The sequence below is a fragment of the Triturus cristatus genome, chromosome 3_1 (genome assembly GCF_964204655.1).
Source record: "Triturus cristatus chromosome 3_1, aTriCri1.1, whole genome shotgun sequence".
NCBI lineage: Eukaryota > Metazoa > Chordata > Amphibia > Caudata > Salamandridae > Triturus > Triturus cristatus.
Window position 1 is genome coordinate 632,815,234 of NC_140583.1, and position 26,827 is coordinate 632,842,060.

Consider the following 26,827-nt stretch of genomic DNA (forward strand, 5'->3'; position numbering starts at 1 on the left):
GCATGTTGTGTTAACAGACACTTGGCGAAAGCCGTTCCAAGGAGACGAGCTACGCTGTTCCTATGATGTAAATCTTACATCCAGGCTTTAAGGTATGGGATCTGCTGTAAAAGCCCAGAGATACTCCTTTATATAAATAAACTTCTTTCAGGCAAGGGGAGGGTGGTTAGGCCTTATAGTCCTTATTCCACTGTCTTTATAAAAGGACTTCCTCCTTTGTATTCTATGGAATTGTAACAATGCTAATCATTCTGAGTTTATGCATTTTGCTGCTGATAGTGGCTTGTATACTGTATTGTAGAGCACGATAGTTATAATAAACATTTTGAACTATTTCAGTGACTCTGCCAATCCTTATTGTGGACAAATACGAGTGAGCGAGCGAAAGGGTATGTCTTGCTACCGCGATTCCTGAGAGAGTCGAGAGTGCTGTGTTCTGTGTTGTCTTATCATTTGTACCTTTGTGATTCTTGGAGGAGAACAAATGAGACTCTATAGCTAGTCGGTTTTGGAATTTTAGGTACTAAGGTGATAGGTTGGTATACCCCTATACACGGAGGTCCTGTTTTCCTGCGCATAGTTCTGTGTAGGTACAGACTCCCCGCAACACTGGTTCAGTCAAATGTGAAAGCCTGTGTAAACGTGCAGTGTCTAACTGCAAAGTTGTGAACAGCTCGAGGGTGGACTTCTGCACACACAGCTGTAAAGGGAATTGTATGTAGGCATAGAAGACACCACTCAGAGAGGAGTTGGGCACTGCAAGGGAAAGGAGCGAGACCATGAATGATTAAAAACGATCAGACTTGCTTATTTTTACAAAACTGTTTTACTATACAAATAAATAGCAAAAGGGTAAAAATAGCAGAGGATTGATTGTATTTTAGTAGTACCACAGTGAAGCGCAATAGCTAGCAGAGACAAAAAGAACGCGCACAGCATGAAATCACTGGACTGTAACAAGGAGTAGTCAGATATTAGTTCACCCACCCAGGTTGTAGCTTTTCAGCTCAGCACCAGCTATTACAACCCCATGAAAGTCAATAGCAGTTGTAGAGACACTACTGCATGGAAAGAAACCCGGTTCACTTCCCTACGACCACAGACAATGCCGCCTGAACAGTTGAAGACGAACAATAGTCTGGACCTCAACAACGGTGTATGTATACTTGGCACTCAACTGGCATCTCATGTGGAACCCCGTGGCTTTGTAAACTTGTGATTTATACATTTCATTCTCGGTGATATTTTTTGAATTGTTAATATTGTGAGTGAAGGCCTTGGAAACATAAACATCCGCTGCATGGTGCTTCAAGAACTCTTGGTGCCTGCTGCCGAGTAGCAGGCTCTGCCTACACCTTCACAACTAATTGGATTTTTTTCTGTATTAAAAAGTGCAGCCTTGAGGTACTTGTGTGTCAAGCAGGGCCTGAATCGTGATTCGCTGAAGAAAGCCAATCATAAAGCAGGATACATTGGTGGCTAAGTGGCAGTTAGCTCTTCTAGAGTACCTTGGGTAGATGTAACTGAACAAGGCTCCCACCTTGTGTGAGGTGGAAACTAATAAAATGTCCTTGCCACTCTGCCCAGAGTTCACTGTCATGAGCAGAACCTATCTATGGCTGCTTAAAGAGGGTTCACTTCGAAGGTCCTAGTCCAGGATACGGGGTAATTTTGGCACGGGCTCTCGGCAGCAGAAGCAGATATACCCGTATGTAAATCGTCACTTCCCGGATAGGATAGCGCCTCTGAGAGCTCAGCAGGGCTGGGGAAGGCTCTGCTCTCAACTCTACCCACTCAGGCTGATTTTTAGAGACTCTGTCCTGCCTCAAAATCTTCTGATTTCCCTACAGGACAATTTACCTCAACTTTGCAGGATTATCATTCCCCCGGTTAACACCACTAATGGAACCAACACAGCACCTACTCTGAATCCCCTCACCTCGTATGTTCCCTTTTTGAGGTTAAATGTTTGCTTTCCTGATTGGCCAGATGTGGCTGAAGAGCTGGTGGTGAATGCACATCAAACTGAATTTGCTTTCAGGGGTCTCTACTGGGAAGGGATGATGGGGGTCTTTCTGGCGGCATCTCTTCTTGATGTTCAAAGCAGGATGGTGTGTGTGCATGCGTGCCCCTGTACACACCAAGACAGTCCATACTTCCTGCTATGAGATAAAATCATTAATTCCCAAGAGAGAGGAAACACCACCATGGTGACCGGCCTCCGCTCCTGCTTCCAATAACAAGACTTCTAAATTTGAATGTATATGATAAATGATCTCATTATATGTGTTCCACTAATTTGGTGTTCAAGCATTGACAAACTGCAAAACTTTCTCCTGCTCAAAGAAATATGTTTCTCGAAGCAAGGCAGCTGAGGATCATTCATCAACAGATCTCGGTTCTCAAATACCGGAACCATGTTGAAACTTTCATGGGCATTAACTTTACAGAAAAGTATCTTCTCTTTGGGCTTTGCAGTGGATACAGGCCCCCGTTCAGGGCTGACAACCACCAGAGTGCATTTGAAATGGAAGTGTGCCCTGGATTAGCACGCATGGTGATTTAGCCGAAAGGCGAGGGTGGGCTAATCAGACTGCACATTTTTTAATGGAGGAGGCAGCTCCTGTTAATCGCATCATACTTTGCATATGCAATTCTATACTATCTTGTTTCACTGCTAAGTGGAGGATCGTCCTTTAACGATGAAGGCAATCAGTCTAAACATCACCAAGGGTGAAGAGAAATAAATTGTGGTTCTTAAACCTTGAAGAATCCAAATTAAGACTCAGTTAAAACAATAGGGGATTACACTTTTGGTTAGGGGTTGGTTGTGGAGAAAAGGATGCCAGGTTGCTTAGTAATAAAAAACAAACTTTGGTATTCATGACAGCTGATCTATGTACATGTTTCACAACAGAAATATCCCACCAAGCATGTGTCAAGACACTTACAACCTCCTTCTCTGATAATGCATGTACAGCAATTAGCCGGAAAACTCAGTGGGTTAATCTTCCTGTTAACTGCAAGACAGAGGTTGAAATCCCCAAAACGGCCAACCAAGTCTTTCTCCCTATCAGGGTCGATAAAATATACATGTCCTATTTGGAGTGGGGTTTGGGATACCATGTTCCTGTCTACTTTTCAGTTTGCTTTGACTCCTTGAGGGCATCATGCTGTGTGTAAACTTGGCATATGTCTCCTCGGCTGCTCATGGCATTATGCCTCCCCCCACACACATTGGCTTCGTCACAGCGACTCACTCGTACACTCTTGTCCGAGTCTCGCAGGCTCCTTTAAGAAGAGGTGAGATTAGAAGCGCAGAGAGAGCGAGAGCTCAACTCCGGCCTCAGGGATGCGCAGTCCCATAACTGGCCACGCTCTCCTCAAATGGCTGCTTGCAGGCTGACTCGACTCCGCGTTAGGGCACGTGCACTGAGGAGCCTCGGACCTCATCCCGCCCTCGTCTGAAGCACCCCCTGATCTCGTGCAGCTCACCCACAAACAGTCGTTTGAAGCGTTTTAAGGACCACCAAGTGGGAATCGCGTCTACCAGGGACAAAGCGAACCTCCTCCCGTCGCCTGCCCTTTGGCGCATGATGCTAACCTTCTGAATAGCGCTTTGTTTTGGCAATTCTGGATGCTTACAGTGTCTCAGAGCTACGTGAAGTAAAAACAACATGTTAGCGTTATATAAAACAAGTCTGCTGAACAACATCGATAATGTTACAAAAATTATAAAGTGCCTTGACACCCAGAGGGAGAATTGTGCGCTATACAAAAGCACAGTTATTATTAAGATCATTTTTCAGTAACAAAGTAATCAACAGTACAGTCATGGCACATTCACACGACGCTAAACACTGCTTGGGCACGTTCGACCTGGATCTTTCCAGGTCACAAAAAGTTGCAGTTTGTTGCATGCCCCAGGAGCGGATATCGAAATCAGAGCGCGCGTTTTCAATGGCGGCGCCTCCTCCTTGGCGTTTCGACTGCATTTCTTCTCTGCACCTCATAGCTGGCATCAGTTAGCCTGGCACCTCCTTGGTGGCGAGTGCTCTCTCGCGCTCAAACTGGAGTTTGTTCTCGTCGGCTACGCCCAGGATGTTTTCGATGTCACGCACTGCGTCCTGTGACAGGAGAGGAAGACAGGCTTGGTCAGATCGTCACGAGCTGCCAATGGACGCCATCTTGAGGCATATATATACAGTGCTTTAAATGGAAAAAAATAAGTGCAGGTACTCACCAAATTGAGATGTGTGCTGGGGGCGGGGCTATGGGGGCGGAGCTATTTGCAGTGCTAAGGGACCCAGCCAGGGGCACACTTTTAATGTGATTGAATTGGTGTGCAGATGTGCATAATGATACTAAAGCATTTCTGGTATATTTTGAGTATTCAATTTCCCTTATACGTAGAAAAGGGTACAATCGATGTCAGTGAATGTAATGCCACGTGGTGGAAAGTGTCCTATTATTATATTGTAGCGGAGTGGAAGCTAGAGCTGTGAGCAGCTCACCATCCCCCAAGCCTAACGGGAGCAGTGCGCTGCCACTGAAGCTTTCAGTCAGCATTGTGCATTATAGCAGTGCTCCAGTTTAACAGCTGAGGAGGCGCTATAATTCGTGACTTTGCATTTCAGTGCGGTGATGAGGATCACCGCACTGAAATGCGATAGTCTAATGCCTGATGTGCGGTACTTGGCAGGACTGCAAGTGCTTTAGAAACGCTTATATTTACCTCTGCCCACATTACTAAACCTTGATTCCCACCAGCTCTGCACAGTATCACTATCTTCCTCCTCAGTCTAGGTCCAAACAAGTGCTGCCCTTCTCTGCTATACCAGCAGGAAGCCTTCTCCGAATTCCCTAGAGTCAGGAGATATGCCCGTTAGCAGGCCCTGATCACACACTTAGAGTGCAGACACGTTTTAAGGCATGGGCAAAGTGGGCTATGGCCCAGGGCCCCAGTCTTTCAGGGGGCCCCCAGACAGAGCCAGCTCTGTTCTGTAGAGTCTTGACATCTACTAATTCTTAAACAATTTATTTTAAATACCATGTTTCCTTTAATTTATTTTTATTGTGGGCGATATGTGAAAGACTATTAAGATATTTTGCAGAGAAATGTTGTGTTTGTTTCATGCAACATCCATACAAAAAAACTTTCTTTTAGTTCAAAACAGGACCTCACAAATGAGAAATGGGAGGGTGTCACGGAGATTATTTGTAGCATCATTAGTGAGCTACTGCTGTGTTACAATGCTGAAAACACACAGCACTATCCCTGAATATTTGATGTAAAGACATTTAGAATTTGGACAAATGTGTCTGTTAGTGATCTGGCCAAAGACTGCATGAACGAGCTGAAATTGAATCAGGAATTAAAAACTGTACCCAGCAGGGGCCCGAATAATATGTTTGGGCCAGGGCCTCCAAAATCCTTAAAATGTCCCTGCTAGAGTGCTAGTGACGCCACAGAACCTGAATGGACACTGTGTCAGTAATCAGAGTGTGAGTCGGGACCCTCTCAAACTTCTTGCCAGGGTTGTTATTGATATATCATGTGTTATTTTTACCAGAACCAAGTGTATTTGAAGAGAACAGCAGTCCCTATTAGTTCATAATTTATTGTATAATGTGGACGTTTCGGTCCTTATAGTTCCTGTCGACATTAAGACCATGTACTCTCAAAGCTGCATCGTTAGATGGTTTGCAGATTGGTGAGCAGTTGTGTCTCTGCTGTTTTTTTTTTTTCTGTTACAGTGCTCTAACCCATGGCAGCCAGGCCTGACCTTCTTGCACTGTACAAACATCGCTGAATACAATTGCAATCCAAAAGCGAATTAAAAGAGGTGTCTTTGACCTATTTTACTCAAACAGGATGGTGGACAGGACTTGTTAATGTGGCATGTGTTTTGCCTGTGGAGCAAAGCCGAAACTGCAACTCCGCAGCTGAAAAAAAACCTGTTTATCATCAGCAATTGAAAATAAAAAGGAATGGGGGTTGGGGGGGGGATCGGAGTTGGAAAATCTACTCGTAGAACAGGGTCCTGCCATTAGATAAGCAGGTTAGTATCTGCAGTGTGTTAAAGCCGCCCGCCATTTGCATCAGCGCGGGAGCACTTACCCACAATTATGTATTGAAATTCATGAATATATTTATTATCATTTTTACAACCCTGTTTTTCCGTCCCTCTTTTGGTCATCTACTTTTTGTTCTGATTCTAAAGCATAGATTTGAATAGAATCGCCCAAAAGAACCAAAGTTTGTTGTTAGGCATAATAGTGAGCAGTCGGGTTCTCACAAAAATGCACGAATTCCTACGTACAAAGAGCATGCAGGATGCATCTAATGCCTCTTCGTACACTACAGTGATTTAATTTACATTTATTTAGTGGAATTAGGCCCTTTTACGACATAAGGAACCTGGCTGTTTCTTCATTATTTATTGCTGAGGGTTCATCACGTGACTCAACGGTAGGTCATGGGCCCGCCATTATGCACCCATAGACTATCCCAGTCATATTGAACATGGTGACACCAGTGTGGCGTCCAGTTGGGCACCACACATGAGCCTGTGCAGGCAAGTTAGAGGAGGGTTGAGCTCTGAACGAATGCCAGCAGGCTGCCGCTCAATTAGCTCATTGTGGTGGGTAGATTAGCACTCGATCAGAGTGCTTCAGGAAAACGGACCGACTCGGTCAGCTGGGTTGCGCTTCTTTTTGTGCATGCCAATTGCCCTGAGCTTGGCTTGCTTTGCTGCCCCATGAGTACCGGTACTCTCTTTAGACAAAGAGAAGTTTAGAAGTGCCGGTACTCAGTACAGGTGAGTACCGGCCCATTTAATATATATATATATATATAAAAATATTTATATATATATATATATATATATATATATATATATATATATATATATATATATATATATATATATATATATATATATATATATATATATATATATATATATATACACACATATATATAACATATATATATATATATATATATATATTATCTAGCTGTTAGGCGGATGCTGCCCAGTCCCCATGGTCTTTTGAAAGCTGTGGCCTGCTAGTTCATCTTCTGATTCCCCAAGGGCAATTAATTCGCCTAATGGAACCAAACTAAAGAACCAGGCCAGTGACCCCGGAGCCTAGGGCCCCTTACAGGGAAGAGGCCACAGCTATTTCTAATTGTGGTCCTACTTGTCTGCACAACTATGGTGACCAGATGACTATGACACCGGGACACAACTTTTCTGATTCTGGGTTTTAATTTAACAGATCAGCGAATGCTGGGAGCTGCATCCTTTGTTCATTTACAAAAGGCAAAATCCAGGAACGGAAAAGGGGTGTCTGGGTGATGTGGAATCATCTGCTCACCCTATGCACAACACCAGTGCTCTTCTCCCCTAAAAGACCCATGTCATTCTTTCTGCCCACAACATGAAAGGAGAAGCTCTTAGATCAGGGTTCAAACACTCAGCCTCCTTTTATCCCTAAAATGCCTTAAGGCAAGGCCTGTCTGTTAATGACAATTCTCAGGTTCATCTTATAATTCAGCAAGAATTAACAACACCTCAAGCCTTCACCAGGTCATGTCTGTCAGTAAGAGTGAAGGCGCCTCACATCTTCACTTTGGATTACAAGGTCCGCCGGCCTGCCGTATGAGAGTACTGGAACAGAGGCCCTTCTTCAGCAGGCGCGTCTGCTGGGCTCAGCAGAGCCCACACCTGTACCACCCCTTTCCCACCCCACACTCTCAAATCAATTTGGCCTGTCTGACCAGGACCCGAGCTACCTCGAATATGCCACCTCCTTCCATAGCTGAATCAGGCCGTCTGACCAGGACCTCCCAAGCTCAACTCGTGAATCAGAACAGAATCGCCTCAGCTTTAGCCTCAGTCTCAGCCCCAGCCTTCGCACCAGCCTCAGCCTCAGTATCAGTCTCAGCCTCAGTCTCAGCATCAGCCTCAGTCTCAGCCGCAGTCTCAGACTCAATCTCAGCCTAAGTCTCAGCCCCAGTCTTAGTCTCAGCTGCAGTCTCAGCTGCAGTCTCAGCCTCAGCCTCAGCCTCAGTTTCAGCCTCAGCCTCAATCTTAGCCTCAGCAGTATTTGTAGGCAGTGGGATGTCATTCAATCTCCCGGTTTTCCTAGAGGGCTGCTCGTATCTCGACTGTCCAGAAGGGTTTGGTAGTGAAAAACTCACCTTAAAGTTGCTTTCACCCTGCATGTTAGGGGCCGAGATCTCTTGATGGATGATGTAAAGATTGCGGGCAAAGGTCATGAGGGTCCCAGGGAGGTCCTCCCCGATAGTCCTGTAATGAGAAGCAGACAGGCAGTGCCCAGTGGTCCCACCATCATTAGAGAGGTCATCACCTTATAACTAGGAAACCCTGCTGGCTGGGCAGAAGCCTGGGGTCAGGACGAGAGGGGCATGAGCTGTGAACAGGGGGTGATGGGATAGACAGATGGACAGAGAGATGGAAAAGCAGAGACTGATGGACAAAGAGATGGATAGTCAGAGGTAGAGGAACAGAAGGATGGAAAAGCAGAGATAGAGGGACAGATGGATGAATAGGATGAGATGGGGCAGTAAAAATGGTACATAGACAGGCTAGATATATGCATATTCAGAGATGGGTAGAGAGAAAGGTGTGGATGAAGAGTTGAATGTTTGCCCCAGAGAAATAGACAATGTGTCTGGTTAATAGAGAGAACTGGAGATCGAGAGTCTCTAGGAGCTCGGGAGCGCTGGTTGCCCACCCTGCAGCCCGCACAGTAACATGACTGAGTGAGTGGAGAATGCAGCTCGGTACTTACAGCATTCCCAGACGCTGCCTCCTGCGGTTTTCATACAGTATGAAGACCGTTCCCTGTTTCTCCTGTCGGAAAAGAAAATAAATGTCAACTAGAGAGAGACTCAAAAGGTGGGAAGAATAACAGTGCCAGGCACAGCCAGGAGTAATACCTGGCACTAAAGAGGCACATACACTATGAGTAGGCTTTCCTGTTATCAGTTTCTATTTTTGGTAAATTATGGTGGTTTTTTTCAGTGTTTTCAAGTGATTTCAATATCTTAAAAAAACAGTGGTTATCAGTGGTTACACATTTCCGCGCCATTAAAAAAAACAGAAACAGTGTTTTTCCGGTGTTTATGGAATGTTTTGCTTTTATTATTGCTTGCTTTCTGCACTGATAGCGCATGGTATATAGACAGTGTACGTATAGTGTATATGAGGTCCAAATAGATTTTTGCAAATCAAACTTATTGTGGTACACCATACAATACTTCTTCAGTGAGTCTTTGGTCATGTGTGCTCGCTGTTTCCTACCCATGTAAACTTTTGTGAAAAGGCCCTTTTAACATTGGCACTTGAGACGGGCAACGCCAAAACAGCCAGTACACAATTTGTTAACTCTGGCCACTGACATAGCTTTCCATGCCAATACTGGTGTCCTTGAAGATTGCGATTCTCGGGGCAGGTTCTGCAACATTTGCGTTGAGCTGGGCTCTTATGCCCTCAAAGTTATTGAAGCGTTCAAAAATTAAGCAGCACTTTTGAAAATACGGAGGAATTTTCCCTTTATAGAAGGGATCGAGAACTTATACAGAGTACCGCAGTGAGGTTTTATTGACTTCAAATGCCATGGTAGGTGAGGGGACATTTCTATGCATCATTCAAAGCCGTTTCTCATACAATGTAAAATAAAAGTTCCTGAATTGCTCTTCAACATTGCTTTGCTAACCAAGTGGCAAGCACTCTAACATGGAACATGTTGCAGTACCAAAGTCACTAAAGGTGTTGCCCAGCCTACTCTCAAGGAGATGTTTCACATCTACACCAATTATGCTGAACAAGTGGCAGATAAGGGTGTTTTCAGACTCTAGTTTTTTTACTATGTCCACTACAGCAGTTATGTTTTCCTGTAAAGAAAGCAGTAGAGTGTACCTTTTTTCACATCACTATCAATATGCGACCAAAGAGCCTCACATTTCTTGCCTTTGGCATCATCACTCAGCAAACATTCTGTAAATGGTTGCCACGTGGATAATATAGCATTCATAGCCCCTTGGACTGAGAAACATCAGCTAAGGAAAACAGTTGGAATGACTCTTTCTTTGATGCCACACAAAGCATGAAATGAGAAATATTTGCGTTTTAGTTCCTAGGCATAAGAAAACAGTGCACCAGAATGGACTAAAAAGTCAATAGCATTCCTCATTAACTCTGAAGATTGTAGATACGCTTTCAGCATACCATCTAACAAGTGGCAAGGATCTCTTACAGGGAAGCACTTCAGCTCAGGTATCAATTTTGACAGGTCATCACACAACTTTTTCATATATGTAGCTGAATCACTGCAAATACAAACAATATCACTTCAATCTTTGTTGAACTTGGAAAGAACATTTTTTACAGAGCATTCCAAGTGACACTGCGTTCCATGTTTTTCAAAAGTCTGGTGTCATGTTTCACCACTATCCCAGATGCTTGGCGATAGCGCTCTTTTCCCATATACTTGTCACTATTCTTTGCATTGAATGTTTAAAGCCTGGGGTGTTGACAATCCACCTACTATCAATACCGACTCACGAGAAACTAGGGGCTGATGTATTAACAGTTTTTACCCATTCTCTGTGGGTAAATGTGATGACACATATTAGGAAAGATTCTTATGAAAGCAGCCATTTAACCTAGCAGTGAAAGAACGAAACGTAGCCAAAATATCAAATATGGTTTTGATATTTTCTGATTCTCTAGAGTTTATAAAATAATTAAACAAGACCTAAAACATGCTTCTAAACCCTGCATCTTTAGACCAAAGAGCACAAAACTGAAAAAAAGAAAAAGGAAGAAAAAACAATATTTGAGTGGCATCCCTCAACAACAAAACTCAAGCAGAATAATGTTAGCTCAGTCTTTCTTACTGCTAGCTTGTATAACAAAGTTACATTGTATTGGTCTCTTCAGGAAGAAATGACTGTCACTCTCTTTTTCCTTTCTTCGAAAGGCATTTAGTTTGTGGTTGTGCAGGTGTTTTTTCAGTGTTTATATGTTTTCACTGGTGAGGGCTATATCTCTTTCAGTGGGTTTTTATCAGTTATTCTTGGTTTAAACCTAAAACCGGACAGCCTAACTATGAGCAAGTGTTCTCCATTTTTTTCCACATTGTAAAAGTCTTTTAAATATTATAAAGCAAGACAAAAAAAGAAAAACAACAGATACATGCAAATAGCATGCCAGTTTTGCAGAGGTCGATGAATTATCAATGCATAAATAGAGCCCAGAAATAATGCATAGAAATTCTGGAGAAGCCATGGAAGACAGATGTTTTGACTTTAAGAAATACAAACTAATTGCAAAGCATGGATATTGCTATAGTAGCCGAAGGGCCTGCTAAAAAACATGATATGTTTGCCACCAACATATGCACTCTAACAGAGAGTACACAATAGCCACCAAAACCACATAAAAACACACTACACCACATGCATAAGGGAAGCAGACTGCCCTTCTAAAGAACTACATACAATTCTAACAGAATTCCACCATCCACAGTACCAGAACACAGAAACACCACAATCACAAGGCTTTGGTGACAAAATGACCAATAAATTGATCTCAAAATGTAAAAAGAATCGGAACTACATTAAGGAGAACACGAACACCCCAATAACACACGACCTTGCCACCATAGAAAGAGACAACAATAATCATACATCAAAGCATACTTTCAATACCATGTCACAAAAAATATTTCCTCAAGATTATCATTGCTGCCTGACCATCAGGATCACCTTCAGATCCAGCACTGCCAAAAATCTTTAAAGATATCCTTCGCTCACCCTGTGCAAGGGAGGTAGCCAGATGTTTATTGAACAAGTCCCTGGACCTTGGTAATTTCCTAGCTGAGCTGAAAGGCACCTACATTAGATCTCTACTCAAAAAGAAAAACAGCTGACCCAGCAAACTACAGGTCCATTTCAAATGGACCATTCTTAGAAATTGTTTTTGAGAGAGCAGTGTTTACTCAACTCTGTAACTTTTCCCAACACTATGGCTTACTGTCAGGCTACTAGTTCGGTTTTAACCCAGGCAGAGGCATAGAGTAAGCCATCATATCCATTTGAGATGATTTAAAACTCACAGTGGACAAGCACAGAGTAACTGCCCTATTACTTATGGACTTACCAGCTGTATTTGACAATCTCCACAACAGCACACTACGTTAAAGACTTCACGATTTTGAAATCTGTGAAAATGCTCTAAAATGGATAGCTTCTCACCTCTTAAACAAAATGCAGTCTGCCTACCCCCTTTCACATCACCTACTCACACACAACACTGGCATTCCTCAGGGGCCATCATATCCCCCTTTTATTTCTAAATCTACCTAACCCACTTACCAATTCTGATTAAACCATACAACTTTACCTGTTACAACTATGTAGATGACACACAAATCATTAAAAAAATGAATAGCCCTGAAGAGCTCTACAATTCACAACTCGATAATTGACTGCGAGCGATAAACGCATGGATGATGAATAATCATCTAAAGTTCAATACCGCAAAGACAGAAATTATGACCTATGGACAATGGCATAAGTACCAGCCTATCATCATATGGCCTAAGGAACTTCGAATCCCTCAAACAACAATGATAGAAGTAAGAAACCTAGGACTAACCATGAATTAAGACCTTTCATTGTTACCGCATGCTAACAATGTCACAAACAGTGCCTTCCACACATTGAAAACACTGTCACAACTTCGCATACTTTGCACACCAACATAAACTACAAGCCATCTTCACACTAGTAATCGCAAAGCTTGACTATCCCAACAACCTATTCCTTTGCCCAATCACATTCATCATATGAAAAATGCAACGCGTCCAAAGTGCTGCTGTAAGGCTTCTTCTCCACCTGCACCCAAGAAAACGCATGACTCCAGTCCTGCATTCGCTCCACTGACTGCATATTGCGAGAAGGGCAATGTTCAAGCCACTCTACATTGTCCACAGAGTCTTCCAAGGAAAAGGGCCTTCATATCTACAAGTTGAATTCAAGCAATACACACCAAACAGAACACTGCGCCCCAGGGTTGCAACACTTATCATACCACCTTATCATAGGAAACGCATAGGAGGCACTGTTTTCTCAGTACAAGTTGCCAAGCTCTGCAACTCACTACCGGCCAATATTAGAAACACTAAGGAGCATATGCACTTTAGAAGACAGTTGAAAACACAGCTATTTCCTACATAACTGAATCTCCCACATCCCAGGAAGAGAGTCAAGCAAACAATCGCACACTCAAGCGTAATCCTCACGTTACAACCCATAAATTCCAAACAACTCAACCAGCAAACTGCTTTTGATATGCAGGTGAGCTAAGAAGGGCTGACATATGGTTTGCCGTGGCATTATATGGTTACGCACTTGCATATTTAACAGTTGTGACCCACAATAATATTAAAACCATTACACTCAGCGGTCAGCAACAAATTATAATGTATACATCTTAAATTCACATAAGACATATCTGCTATGAGAGCTGCCTATCACCAGCACTGTACAGCCCAAAAAATAGCCATCACCAAATGAAAAGGCATGGAATAACTGAAGAGATCTGTCACACATAGCTGGACAATTCAGAGTACTTTAATACTGTCCACCGCTGCATGTGCCACATATCTATACTATCTGCCTGCTTTCTTACATCTCACAAAGACACTAAAAATGTCCATCTCAACAGATATCTCTCTCTCGCTCGCTCTCTCTCTCTCTCTCTCTCTCTCTCTCTCTCTCACACACACACACACACAAAAGCTCAGACTGGACATCAAAGTGCAGTAACCAGCTAAGTAGACTATATTATATGAAACACCACAAAGGGACCTGCAGAGCTCTATAAAGCTACCAGCATACTGAAACACATAAAATTGTCCATCTGTCTCTCACACTTCATCATCCAACACACTGCTACGCGCTGCATCCCATAACATGTTAAGCACACTTTGATGGTCACCACGCATAACATGGAAACACTTCCTACATGGTATCAAAACTAGACATCTTCCTAGCAACAACACAGCCTACTACTAGCACACTACTCATTTACCCAAGCGCTTCAGCACCCCACATATGGGTAGTAAGCGCTACATATAAATGCTGCAATACAATACAATATATAAATACATATGATGCCTGCTACTGATGTAAATATATGGACACAGCAGCGGCTCCTCCGTTTGAGAAGAGGAGCGTTGCCCCACAAAGAAGATCCCCAAGCCAGAGCTGAAAAATAAAATGGTAATAACGCTGATTACCATTTTATTTATCAGCAACCAACCAGTCCCATCCAGCCAGAGATACGCATTTTTAACTTCTCTAATCCCGCTGTCTTTGACAGCTGGGTTAAAGGCAGTACAGGCCTCCAGTGCTCTTGAGAGCGCTGAGTGCGGCCGCTTCCTCCAATTCTGATGCTGCTCTAAAGCTGATGAGTTTAAAAAATAGGGGAGTGATTCTGTTCTGGACCTGAGAGGCTGGAATCAGTTATACAATGCAGTTATCAAGTGCCTCTCGGACCATAAATATTCGGATCTTTTAACTACGCAGGTCTCCTATTAATACCTACGAGTATGTTCACTTAATGAACTTTGGTTTCTTCAATTCTTTTTTTTAACAATAAGCCATCATGCATTTGTTTTTCCAAAAATCCAAACAGTTGGATGAATTGCTTATCATATTAAAAAATGCATTTTTTACTTCATTCTTTTTTGTTTGTTTATCCTGCAAATAAAACAATCATTCAAGCACAATAATAGTTTCTTCAGCAAATGCTACACATTAAAATCCTCACAGTCCCCACACGAAGGTCGAAACGCGTCGGCACCCCACCACACTGAGGCCAAGAGTATCTCCGTTTTGAACAACCAAGTGCCCAAGAACAAAGTCTTAGCTGGACCAAGGTGGCTTAGCCATGGACTATCACAGGTGTTCTCTGACCTCTATTTATTGGACCCAATATTAAATAAGTATCGAGGAGTCATGGGTAAACTGGGCCAGATACACCCAAACACAGTAGGACTGTCTAGATTCACACTAAGATGTTTCTGTATTGTTTGTAAATTTTCTGATTTTTCAGTCTATTGTATGTATTGTATATAGAGTTTTATGTGTAGCATTTGCTGAAGAATCTATTATTGTTGGGGGGCTTTGACCTTTGTATGTAAAAAATCAGAGCTACATCATAATTTAATACCTACTTTGTACATTTTTAAAGTATAGGGAGTTGAGTGCAACATTCAAAGACTACTGAATACTGTGAATGAGCTTCACTCTTACACACCCAATTGGAATAATGCACACTGAAGGACAGTCTCAACTCAGCAGCAACTGGTGGGCTGACTGAGAAGCGACATTGGTGGTAAACTGATATTTGAGCTCTGGTGGGCAGGCTGGGAAGTGGCTGCTGGTGGATTGTGTGTTAAGATGGTCATAGAAGGCTGTATGAGTAGTTTACAGGGGTGGATTACTTGGCCCCCAGTGCCCTCAAATTGCCATCTTCTTGGAGGACCATAGACACACACTACATTCAACTCAGTGTTTGTAGACGGTTCAGTTAGCACTGCAAACTGTATAGCACATTTTTCACTGCAGCCTTAGCACTCACTGGAAGGATGAGGCCACAATGTTAGTAAAGGACAAAAGCAAAGGTCAAAAGGCACTTCTTTGCCTTTCATCAAATCTTCCTGGATTCCCAGCTAGTCACAACACACCAAATCAGTTGGGAGCTGCATAACCTACAAAAAATGGTAACTACAGCCCTTGTGGTATCCAAGGTTGACTACTGAAATGGCCTATTTGGTAATATCAGGAAAAAGTGTCTCACAAAAATTCAGATAGTGCAAAATGCAGCCGCCAGATTGCTTCTGGGAATTCTTAAGCATAAATCAGCCTTTCCGTGCTTAGAGGCTTACACAGGCTCCCGGTGGAGAAACATATTGACTTTAAGGCCTTGTGTATTGCCTTTAAAGCAGTGCCTGGAAATGGCCCAATCTATTGTGAGGACAACTTTCTGTGGTACATTCCATCTCGGATGCTGAGGTCTGCCTCAGCTCACAATCTTGTAGTGCCTAGAAACTTCAAAAGTCCGGTTGGGGTGCAGAAGTTTCCTGGTGGCAACTACTAGACTCTGAATTCCCTCCCACTGGAATTAAAAAAGGAAACTCAACTGCTAGCTTTCAGGAAAGCACTTAAAACCTGGCTCTCTAACCAAGAATTCTATCGTCTCACTTCTGCGGTCTCCACCCCATGGTATTTGTCGCGCTATATAAATCACCTTTTCATTTAATTTCACTACTCACAACGATGCCCTGAATACATTCATGGAGTAAATATTCCCACCCTAACACCACTCTCACGATGTCTCTGTGGAGAGTTCTATGTGCGACTGTATTTTTAGGGAGTCTTGGTTGAACAGATACCTGGGGATTAGACCTACAATACACTGTTTAAACGCACAAGACAGTTGTCGGTGTAGCAATCCGACCCTTCTCTGTTACCAACTTCCTCCAGCAATTCTCACCCCTTCAGCCACCACTTAAACAGACAAACAACATATCATTTTATGTAGCAATCTTTGGCTACAAAAAAATGGCAATCTTATCACAGAACACTCTTGCCAGTTACCCTACAGAGCTTGATTTGTCCAGGCTTCTTTAGCTTCCACACCTGGTCAGAACACAAAAATCAACATATAGACATAGGAGAGCAAGCGATGGGCTGAATCTCTTACTTCCTCTCCATTTGCTTTTATTTCATCCGGATGGAATCCTCAAAAACTCAGTCTCTCCCTGTAAAATTGTGGGGTACACCAAGGATTCATCAGTACTTGTTGAGGAATTGTAGCATGTTGGAGGCTAATCCTTGGAGCAAACTTCACTAACACAAGTAAAGAAACACGCCTTCTTCCTCAAGGGTATTCTCTCCAAGGAAAGTTTGAGTAATGGGGTCAAATTATGCATTTTACAGCAAAGAAGTAGCAAAGGTTGTATATTTTACAAGCAGTTTTAATGGGGAACTCATGTAAAAGTCTAATAACTGAAGGTGTAGTGAGCAATAACAACTCTCTTCTTTTTTTTGATGATGGGTTCCTCCCTTCAAAAAATGTAAAAATAAGCTCAATGGCACTTTAGAGTACAATTTTAATAAACTGGCTAACAAGTCATAAAATTCAGTAAGAGTTCAAATAGTGTAGGTATGTGAAATAATATAGACGTTTAGCATATTTCAAAACGTAATACAGCATCTTCCCTCTTAGTGAATTTTCGTATACTGGCTTTCCACCAAGATATTCAAATATAACATAAGGCTAACAATCTATGTGGGAAGTGGCATGATGGTAAACATAAAATTGCACTAATCTCAATCAATTAAAAGAAGAACCACCACTCAGGTCAGACAGATCTTACAGGCTCAGAATCTGAGATTTCACTTAGGTTACAGGCCCTTAAAGGTCCAGGAAGCTGGCATATTCCTTAGGTTATCCTAGTCTTACAGGCATAGGCCTCCGACAGCACATACATATATATAGTGATGATGCATTAAAATCGATCAGTACAGATGATGAAATGCCTACGTATGAGTAAACTGCAGAAACAACAATTGATGGACAGAATGCAGAACAATGTTATACAGTTCAGAGATCTGGGCCTAAATCCATCGCTTTTGCTCACCATTCCATTCCAGTTTGAACCCAGCCAAATGCAAATCAGTCTTGACCCTGCGCCCAATGGGAAAAGTCCATCCCGAACTGCCAGGCCAGGTCCTCGCTGGACTGGAGCTAAGCATCCTAGGACCGGTTTCAGGGTTTCACCCCTCATCAGCCAGGATAGCTTGACTTCAGTGGCATGGAGAGCACGGGACCCACGTCTGGGCATACCCGTCCCACTCGGGGTGACAAATACAAAAACAACAATTGATGGACAGAATGCAGAACAATGTCATACATTCACCCCAGTACAGAGATCTGGGCCTAAATCCATAGTTTTTTTGCTCACCATGCCATTCCAGTTGGAACCCAGCTATATGCAAATCAGTCTTGACCCTGTGCCCAATGGGAACAGTCCAGCCCGAACTGTCAGGCCACGTCCTCGCTGGACTGAAGCCAAGCATCCTAGGACCGGTTTCGCGGTTTCACCCCTCATCAGCCAGGATAGCTTGACTTCAGTGGCATGGAGAGCACGGGGCCCACGTCTCGGCATACCCGTCCCACTCGGGGTGACAAATGCAAAAACAACAATTGATAGACAGAATGTAGAACAATGTCATACATTCACCAAATACAGAGATCTGGGCCAAAATGCATTGTTTTTTGCTCACCATGCCATTCCAGTTTGAACCCAGCCATATGCAAATCAGTCTTGACCCTGTGCCCAATGGGAACAGTCCAGCCCGAACTATCAGGTCACGTCCTCGCTGGACTGAAGCCAAGCATCCTAGGACCGGTTTCGCGGTTTCACCCCTCATCAGCCAGGATAGCTTGACTTCACTGGCATGGAGAGCACGAGACCCACGTCTGGACATACCCGTCCCACTCGGGGTGACAAATGCAAAAGCAACAATTGATGGACAGAATGCAGAACAATGTCATACTTTCATCCCAGTACAGAGATCTTGGCCTAAATCCATCGTTTTTTTGCTCACCATGCCATTCCAGTTTGAACCCAGCCATATGGAAATCAGTCTTGACCCTGTGCCCAATGGGAACAGTCCAGCCCGAACTGCAATCTAGGCCCTCGCTGGACTGGAGCCAAGCATCCTAGGACCGGTTTCGGGGTTTCACCCCTCATCAGCCAGGATAGCTTGACTTCAGTGGCATGGAGAGCACGGGACCCATGTCTGGCAATACCCGTCCCACTCGGGGTGACAAATGCAAAAACAACAATTGATGGGCAGAATGCAGAACAATGTCATGCATTCACCCCAGTACAGAGATCTGGGCCTAAATCCATCGTTTTTTTGCTGACCATGCCATTCCAGTTTGAACCGAGCTATATGCAAATCAGTCTTGACCCTGTGCCCAATGGGAACAGTCCAGCCCGAACTGTCAGGCCAGGTCCTCGCTGGACTGAAGCCAAGCATCCTAGGACCGGTTTCGCGGTTTCACCCCTCACCAGCCAGGATAGCTTGACTTCAGTGGCATGGAGAGCACGGGGCCCACGTCTCGGCATACCCGTCCCACTCGGGGTGACAAATGCAAAAACAACAATTGATAGAATGTAGAACAATGTCATACATTCACAAAATACAGAGATCTGGGCCAAAATGCATTATTTTTTGCTCACCATGCCATTCCAGTTTGAACCCAGCCATATGCAAATCAGTCTTGACCCTGTTCACAATGGGAGCAGTCTAGTCCGAACTGCCAGGTCCTCGCTGGACTGGATCCAAGCATCCTAGGACCTGTTTCGGGGTTCATCCCTCATCAGCCAGGATAGCTTGACTTCACTGGCATGGAGAGCACGGGACCCACGTCTGGGTATACCCGTCCCACTCGGGGTGACAAATGCAAAAGCAACAATTGATGGACAGAATGCAGAACAATGTCATACATTCACCCCAGTACAGAGATCTGGGCCTAAATCCATTGTTTGTTTGCTCACCATGCCATTCCAGTTTGAACCCAGCCAGATGCAAATCAGTCTTGACCCTGTGCCCAATGGGAACAGTCCTGCCCGAACTGCTAGGCCAGGGCCTCACCGGACTGGAGCTAAGCATCCTAGGACGGGTTTCACCCCTCATCAGCCAGGATAGCTTGACTTCACTGGCATGGAGAGCACGGGACCCACGTCTGGGCATACCCGTCCCACGAGGGGTGACAACTGCAAAAGCAACAATTTATGGACAGAATGCAGAACAATGTCATACATTCACCCCAGTACAGAGATCTGGGCCTAAATCCATTGTTTTTTTGCTCACCATGCCATTCCAGTTTGAACCCAGCCATATTCAAATCAGTCTTGACCCTGTGCCCAATGGGAACAGTCCAGCCCGAACTGCCAGGTCAGGTCCTCGCTGGACTGGAGCCAAGCATCCTAGGACCGGTTTCGGGGTTTCACCCCTCATCAACCAGGATAGCTTGACTTCACTGGCATGGAGAGCACGGGACCCACGTCTGGGCATACCCGTCCCACTCGGGGTGACAACTGCAAAAAAAAAAATTGATGGATAGAATGCAGAACAATGTCATACATCCACCCCAGTACACAGATCTGGGCCTAAATCCATTGTTTTTTTGCTCAGCATGGCATTCCAGTTTGAACCCAGCCATATGCAAATCAGTCTTGACCCTCTGCCCAATGAGAACAGTCCAGCCCGAACTGCCAGGCCAGGTCCTCGCTGGACTGGAGCCAAGAATCCTAGGACGGGTTTCACCCCTCATCAGCCAGGATAGCTTGACATCAGTGGCATGGAGAGCACGGGACCCACGTCTGGGCATACCTGTCCCACTCGGGGTGACAAATGCAAAAAAAACTGTTGATGGACAGAATGCAGAACAATGTCATACATTCACCCCAGTACAGAGATCTGGGCATATAGAACAAGTTACTTACTTTCGGTAACGCTTTTTCTGGTGGATACAGTATCTGCCTGTGGATTCCTCACCTTATGAATATCCCCCTGCCCCAGCATTCGGGAAAGTTTTCGCAGCTCTCTGCGCTGACGAGGTCGTCACAACATCATGGCTCCGCACGCGACTCCGAATGACGTCACAGGAGCCATAAGAAGACCACGTCGGCGTGATGACGTCAGTTCCACCCATTTTTTACGTGCCACAGAGGGAAAACGGGCAGACCGACATAGAGACAACGTATACATAGTATACAGAATTCACACAAATACACTCGGTGTATACAGAAAGAAGAAAGCTTGCACTTCAAACAAGACCATAGTAAATAAACAGAGGTAACAAAGTCTTGAGTACACATAATACGTCAAAAAACGAAAACCTCAGCTTTTATGGTATAAAAGGGTGGACAACGGGGAGGTGGGTGGGACTGTGAGGAATCCACATGCAGATACTGTATCTACCAGAAAAAGCATTACCGAAGGTAAGTAACTTGTTCTTCTGATAGATACATCTGTCTGTGGATTCCTCACCTTATGAATAGAATCCCACAGCAGTACCTCTCCCGGAGGTGGGTGTCCACCCTTCTATACCAAAAAGTCCTGCAAAACAGAACACGCAAAATGGCCATCCCTCCTCCACTTCGTAATCTAAGCAGTAATGCTTCACGAAAGTGGGGAGGGGGACCCAAGTTGCGGCCTTACAGATGTCCAAAACAGGAACACCTCTAGACAATGCAGAAGTAGACGATTTAGACCTGGTGGAATGAGCTCGAATGCCTACAGGAGGCTCCTTACCAGCCAGGGAGTAGCATATCTTGATGCACAAGATGATCCATCATGATAAAGTGCGCTTGTGCACAGCCTTGCCCTTCATACGACCAGCATATCCAACAAAGAGCTGGTCAATCTGACAGAAGTCCTTTGTTCTGTCCAAATAGAAGCTAATCGCCCTCTTTGGATCTAAACAATGAAGTCTCTCCTCCGCCTTGGAGTAGGAAGGGTAATGGACTGACCTAGGTGGAAGGGAGTCACCACCTTGGGCAGAAAAGCAGCCCTGGTCCTAAGTACCATCCTTTCAGCATATATGGTCAGAAAAGGCGGCTTTGAACTCAAAGCCTGGAGTTCACTCACCCTCCTGGCCGAGGTGATAGCTATCAGGAAGACCGTTTTAAAAGTTAAAAGTCTTAAAGGACAATTATGCATCGGTTCGAATGACGAACCCATTAAGAAACGTTAACACCAAATTCAAGTCCCACTGGGGCATCATAAAAGGAGTGGGAGGAAACATGTTTGTCAGCCCCTTAATAAATCTTAAGACTATATAGGAGACTTAAATAAAGAAGGCTGATCAGGTAAACACAAAAATGCCGACAAATACCCTTTTAAAGTGGCCACAGCAAAGCCCTGCTGGGCAAAATGTAGAGAAAAACAAAGAACATCAGATAGATGAGCTTTTAAGGGATCAATAGATTTCTCTCCGCACCACTTAACAAATTTAGACCACCTGTATGAATAGACAGACTTGGTGGAGTGTCGCCTGGCCGATAATATAACGTCCACCACGTCAGGCGGGAGAGAAAAAGAATTCAAGTTGCCCCGTTCAATCTCCAGGCATGAAGGTGCAGGCTCTGGAGGTGGGGGTGTAGAACCTGCCCCTCCATCTGAGAGGAGGTCTGCCCTGAGAGGGAGACAGAGCGGAGGGTGTGACGAGAGGTGAAGAAGGTCCGTGTACCACACCCTTCTTGGCCAATCTGGGGCGATCAATATAACTTGGGCCCGGTCTTGGCAAATCTTACTCAGAACCAGAGGAATCAAGAGTATGGGAGGAAACGCATAAAGGAGTTGTGAGCCCCAACTCAACTGAAACACGTCCCCGAACGCTCCCTGCCCCGGAAACTGGAGACTGCAGAATGACGGGCAGTGCGCATTCTCGTGAGTGGCAAACAGGTCCACCAGAGGAGTTCCCCACGTCAGGAAGATATGTTGAACTACCTCCGGATGAAGCCTCCATTCGTGATCGGAGGAAAACTGACGACTTAGACTGTCCGCACGCACGTTCAGCACCCTGGCCAGATGATTTGCCATCAAGCAAATCCGATGGTCCTGAGCCCAGGACCAGAGTCGCAACGCCTCTCTGCAGAGACGGTTCGACCCTACTCCTACCTGCTTGTTGACATACCACATCGCAGCAGTGTTGTCAATTAGGACTTGAACCGACTGACCGTGAAGGGAAGGGAGTAAGGACTTGAGCGCCAAACGTTATCGCCCGCAATTCCAAAAGGTTGATGTGAAACAACCTTTCTTCTGGAGACCAAAGACCCTTGATCTCCAGATCCCCCAGATGTGCTCCCCACCCTATGGTAGAGGCATCCGTGATCACTGTGGCTACCGATGGAGGAAGATGGAAAGGCTTTCCTTGAGACAGATTACCCTCCACGCTCCACCAAGACAGATCCGCTGCAGCTTCTCTGGAGATCCTCACAGACTGCCTGAGATCTCCGTTGTGCTGATACCACTGCTTGCGGAGACACCACTGGAGCGCCCTCATGTGCCAGCGTGCATGGTTGACCAACAGGATGCAGGAAGCGAACAGACCGAGCAGGCGAAGGACCTTCAGAACTGGAACAACCACTCCATTGTAAAACAAGGGAATCATTTCCTGTATGTCAAGAATCCTTAGAGGTGGAGGGAATGCTCGACACACAGTGATATCCAGTACTGCCCCTATGAACAGGTTGCGCTGTGAGGGCACCAGGTGAGACTTGGGTACATTTATTGAAAAACCCAATTTGTACAACAGCTGGGTTGTTACCTGCAGATGACGACACACCATCTCTGGAGACTCTGCCTTCAGAAGCCAGTCGTCCAGGTATGGGAAAACCGGAATCCCCAACCTTCTGAGATGAGCTGCCACCACTGCCATCACCTTGGTGAAGACTCGAGGTGCAGTAGTAAGACCAAACGGAAGAACCGCAAACTGGTAATGTTGCGACCCAACCGTGAAACGGAGATACTTCCTGTGCGACTTCAGAATTGGGATATGGAAATACGCATCCTGCAAGTCGATGGACACGATCCAGTCCTCTTGTTGCAGCGCCTGAAGAACCTGCGCTAGAGTGAGCATCTTGAACCTCTCCTGCTTGAGAAATAGATTCAAGATTCTGAGGTCCAGGATAGGACGTAGCCTGCCATCCTTCTTGGGAATCAGGAAATACCGGAAGTAGCATCCCTGACCCCTTTCCTGCTCCGGAACCACCTCTATCGCACCTTTTTGTAACAGGGTAAGAACCTCCTTCTGAAGGAGAAGCAAATGATCCTCTGTGCAAAACCCTTGGGAAGGAGGAGGGAATTCCCTGAAGGGAAGGGTGTACCCATTTTCCACAAGATCTAGAACCCAAAGGTCCGAAGTTATTAATTTCCAGTCTTGTAGAAAATGGGTAAGACGGCCTCCCACAGGGCCCACATGATCCAGGATGGCAGACCTAGGGCTGCTTTACTGCATTACAGGGAGGGGGAGGGGAGGTAGAGGAGGAAGAGGAAGAGGGATAACATCCTGCTTCACGAAGGCGACCTCTGCCTTTACCTCTGTAGGATTTATACAGAGGGTTTTGCTGCTGTTGTTGTTGCTGAGGCTGACGGGAATGAAAGGAAGATTTCCCAAAACCGCGGTATCTTCTGTAACCATACCCTCTTTACTGAGACTGTAAACCCAGGGATTTTGCTGTGGCTTTACTGTCCTTAAATCTCTGCAACGCCAAGTCAGATTTTTCCCTGAAGAGCCTAGAACCATCAAAGGGAAGATCCAAAAGAGCAGCTTGCACATCAGGTGAAAATCCTGAAGATCTTAACCATGCATGCCTCCTAGTAGCAACAGACGAACCCATCACCCTTGCCACCGAATCTGCAGTGTCCAGACCCGACTGGATTACTTGGCGAGCAGCCGCCTGAGAGTCCGTCAAGACCTCACTTAAGTTGCCCTGATCCTCTTCCGATAGCTTAGGGAGAATCTGCTTGGCAGAGTCCATAAGGGCGTGAATATATCTACCCAATAGACAAGTTGCATTGGTGGATTTCAGTGCCATTCTGGCAGACGAAAAAACGTGCTTTGCCGATTGCACAAGCTTTTTTGACTCTCTATCAGCCGGTGCTTGAGGAAAAGAGCCTACCGACTGTTCTGAACATGAAGCTTGAACCACCAAACTTTGAGGTGACTGGTGAGAAGAAAGAAAATCAGGGTCCCCTGATGCCGGTCTATATCTTCTAGAAATAGATCTAGAAACTGCAGGAGCGGAAAGAGGATTACTCCAGACTTCTAATATCAACTCCATCAGGGCATCATTGAAGGGTAAAAGAGGTTCCATCACAGCAGAAGGAGAATGAAACACCTCTGTTAGAAGATTAGGCTTATATTCCGCCATAGGAAGCTGTAGATTCAACAGTTCAGCTGCTTTCTTGATTACAACATGATAAGGAGCTACATCCTTCGAAGGAGAAGCCTAAGTGACATCTAAACCACTTGCTTCACACAAGTCTTCCAATATGTCCTCAGACTCATAAATGTCACCTTCCTCCATGTCACCAGCCCGATATTGCTCCTCTTCAATCAGCCTTTGAGCTTCTCTTTTAGAACGCATCCTCGGCAACGGCGTCGGCGGCTCCGGCAACGGCGTCGAAGGAGGCTCCATGACAGTGACCCGCATCAAACGAACCCTGGAAGAGGGGACGCCAGACGGAGCCGGGGACTGCTCAAACAGCGTAGACACCCTCGGCGTCGGAAACTGCCATGACGGCGCCATCGGCATATAAGGCATAAAGGGGGCCGGAGGATAATGCTGAGGCACACCCAAATTAAATGCCAAAGGGCCCATGGGACCCGAAGGTGCTCCAGAGGGGCATGTGGCTCTGGTAAAAATACCATACATCGCATTCATGAAGTGCGACGGATCCAAACCCGGCGCCGGGAACCAAGGATACTGCGCCGGTTCGACTTCCTGATGAGGAGTCTCCGGAGTCGGATCCGCTGGAGTCACAGGTGGAGCCACAGGGGCAGCAGGAGACTCTTCTTCCACTGGATTTGAATCCCCATCCGAAGCCGGAGAATCAACCGGCGCCGGAGACTGCGCCAGAGTACCCACATCAGGAGACCAGCCCGGCGACGCCTGTGGAGACTCAGAAGGTGAAAGAGAAACAAAGTCCTTGACACGACGTCAAGAAGCAGGAGAAGGCGACTTCGAAGCTCGAGACTTGGACGAACGACGTCGAGACCCATGTCTCTTCTTCTTGTGCCTTCTCTTGGATCCATGCGAAGTCGACGACCTCGACTTCGATCTTTTATGACCTCTTTTCTCCTTTCTCACCTTGGACATGTGGAGCCTAGCCTCTCTTTCCTTCAGCGCCTTAGGATTCATCTTCCTGCAGGATGAACACCCTTCGACGTCGTGATCACTCGAAAGGCACCAAAGACAGTCATCATGCAGGTCAGTAATCGACATGTGACCTCCGCATTGCTTGCAGGGCTTGAAACCCGACTTCCTAGGAACAGACATAGTCGAAAACAGTAACAAGTAAAGTCTCAAAACAAAGTAGCAGTAGAAAGATAGGAGAGTCCTAGAAAAACCATTAGTTTGTAGCGCGGAAAAAAAGGAACGGACGTCATCACGCCGACGTGGTCTTCTTATGGCTCCTGCGACGTCATGCGGAGTCGCGTGCGGAGCCATGACGATGTGACGACCTCGTCGGTGCAGAGAGCTTCGAAAAATGTCCGGAATGCTGGCGCTGGGGGATATTCATAAGGTGAGGAATCCACAGGCAGATGTATCCATCAGAATCCATTGTTTTTTGTGCTCACCATGCCATTCCAGTTTGAACCCAGCCATATGGGACCCTGTGCCCAATGGGAACAGTCCAGCCTGAACTGCCAGGCCACGTCCTCGCTGGACTGGAGTCACGCATCCTAGGACCGGTTTCGGGGTTTCACTCCTCATCACCTCCTTGTGTTTGCTTTGTTCGCCCTAAGTTGGCAGGGTATGCCCAGACGTGGGTCACTTCTCTTGCTCACTTTGCCACTGAATTTAAGCTAGCCTTGCTGATGAGGGCTGTTAACACAAAACCGGTCCCAGGATGCTTGTTTTCGGTCCAGGGAAGACATGGCTTGGCAGTTCAGGCTGGACTGTTCCCATG

The 26,827-nt window shown here is 45.3% G+C and overlaps 1 protein-coding gene across 1 annotated transcript in view; it reads right to left on the minus strand.

Annotated features, from left to right (window-relative positions):
• Positions 1-807: 807 nt before the first annotated feature.
• Positions 808-26,827, minus strand: part of IQCH (IQ motif containing H) — an 846,786-nt gene continuing 820,766 nt past the window's right edge. Inside the window, exons 19-21 of the mRNA XM_085644600.1 lie at positions 8,824-8,885; positions 8,210-8,318; positions 808-4,127 (exon numbers count right to left, since the gene is read on the minus strand). Of these exons, the coding sequence (XP_085500726.1) occupies positions 4,026-4,127; positions 8,210-8,318; positions 8,824-8,885 (273 nt within the window). The 3' untranslated portion in view covers positions 808-4,025. The remainder of the gene's footprint in view (positions 4,128-8,209; positions 8,319-8,823; positions 8,886-26,827) is intronic.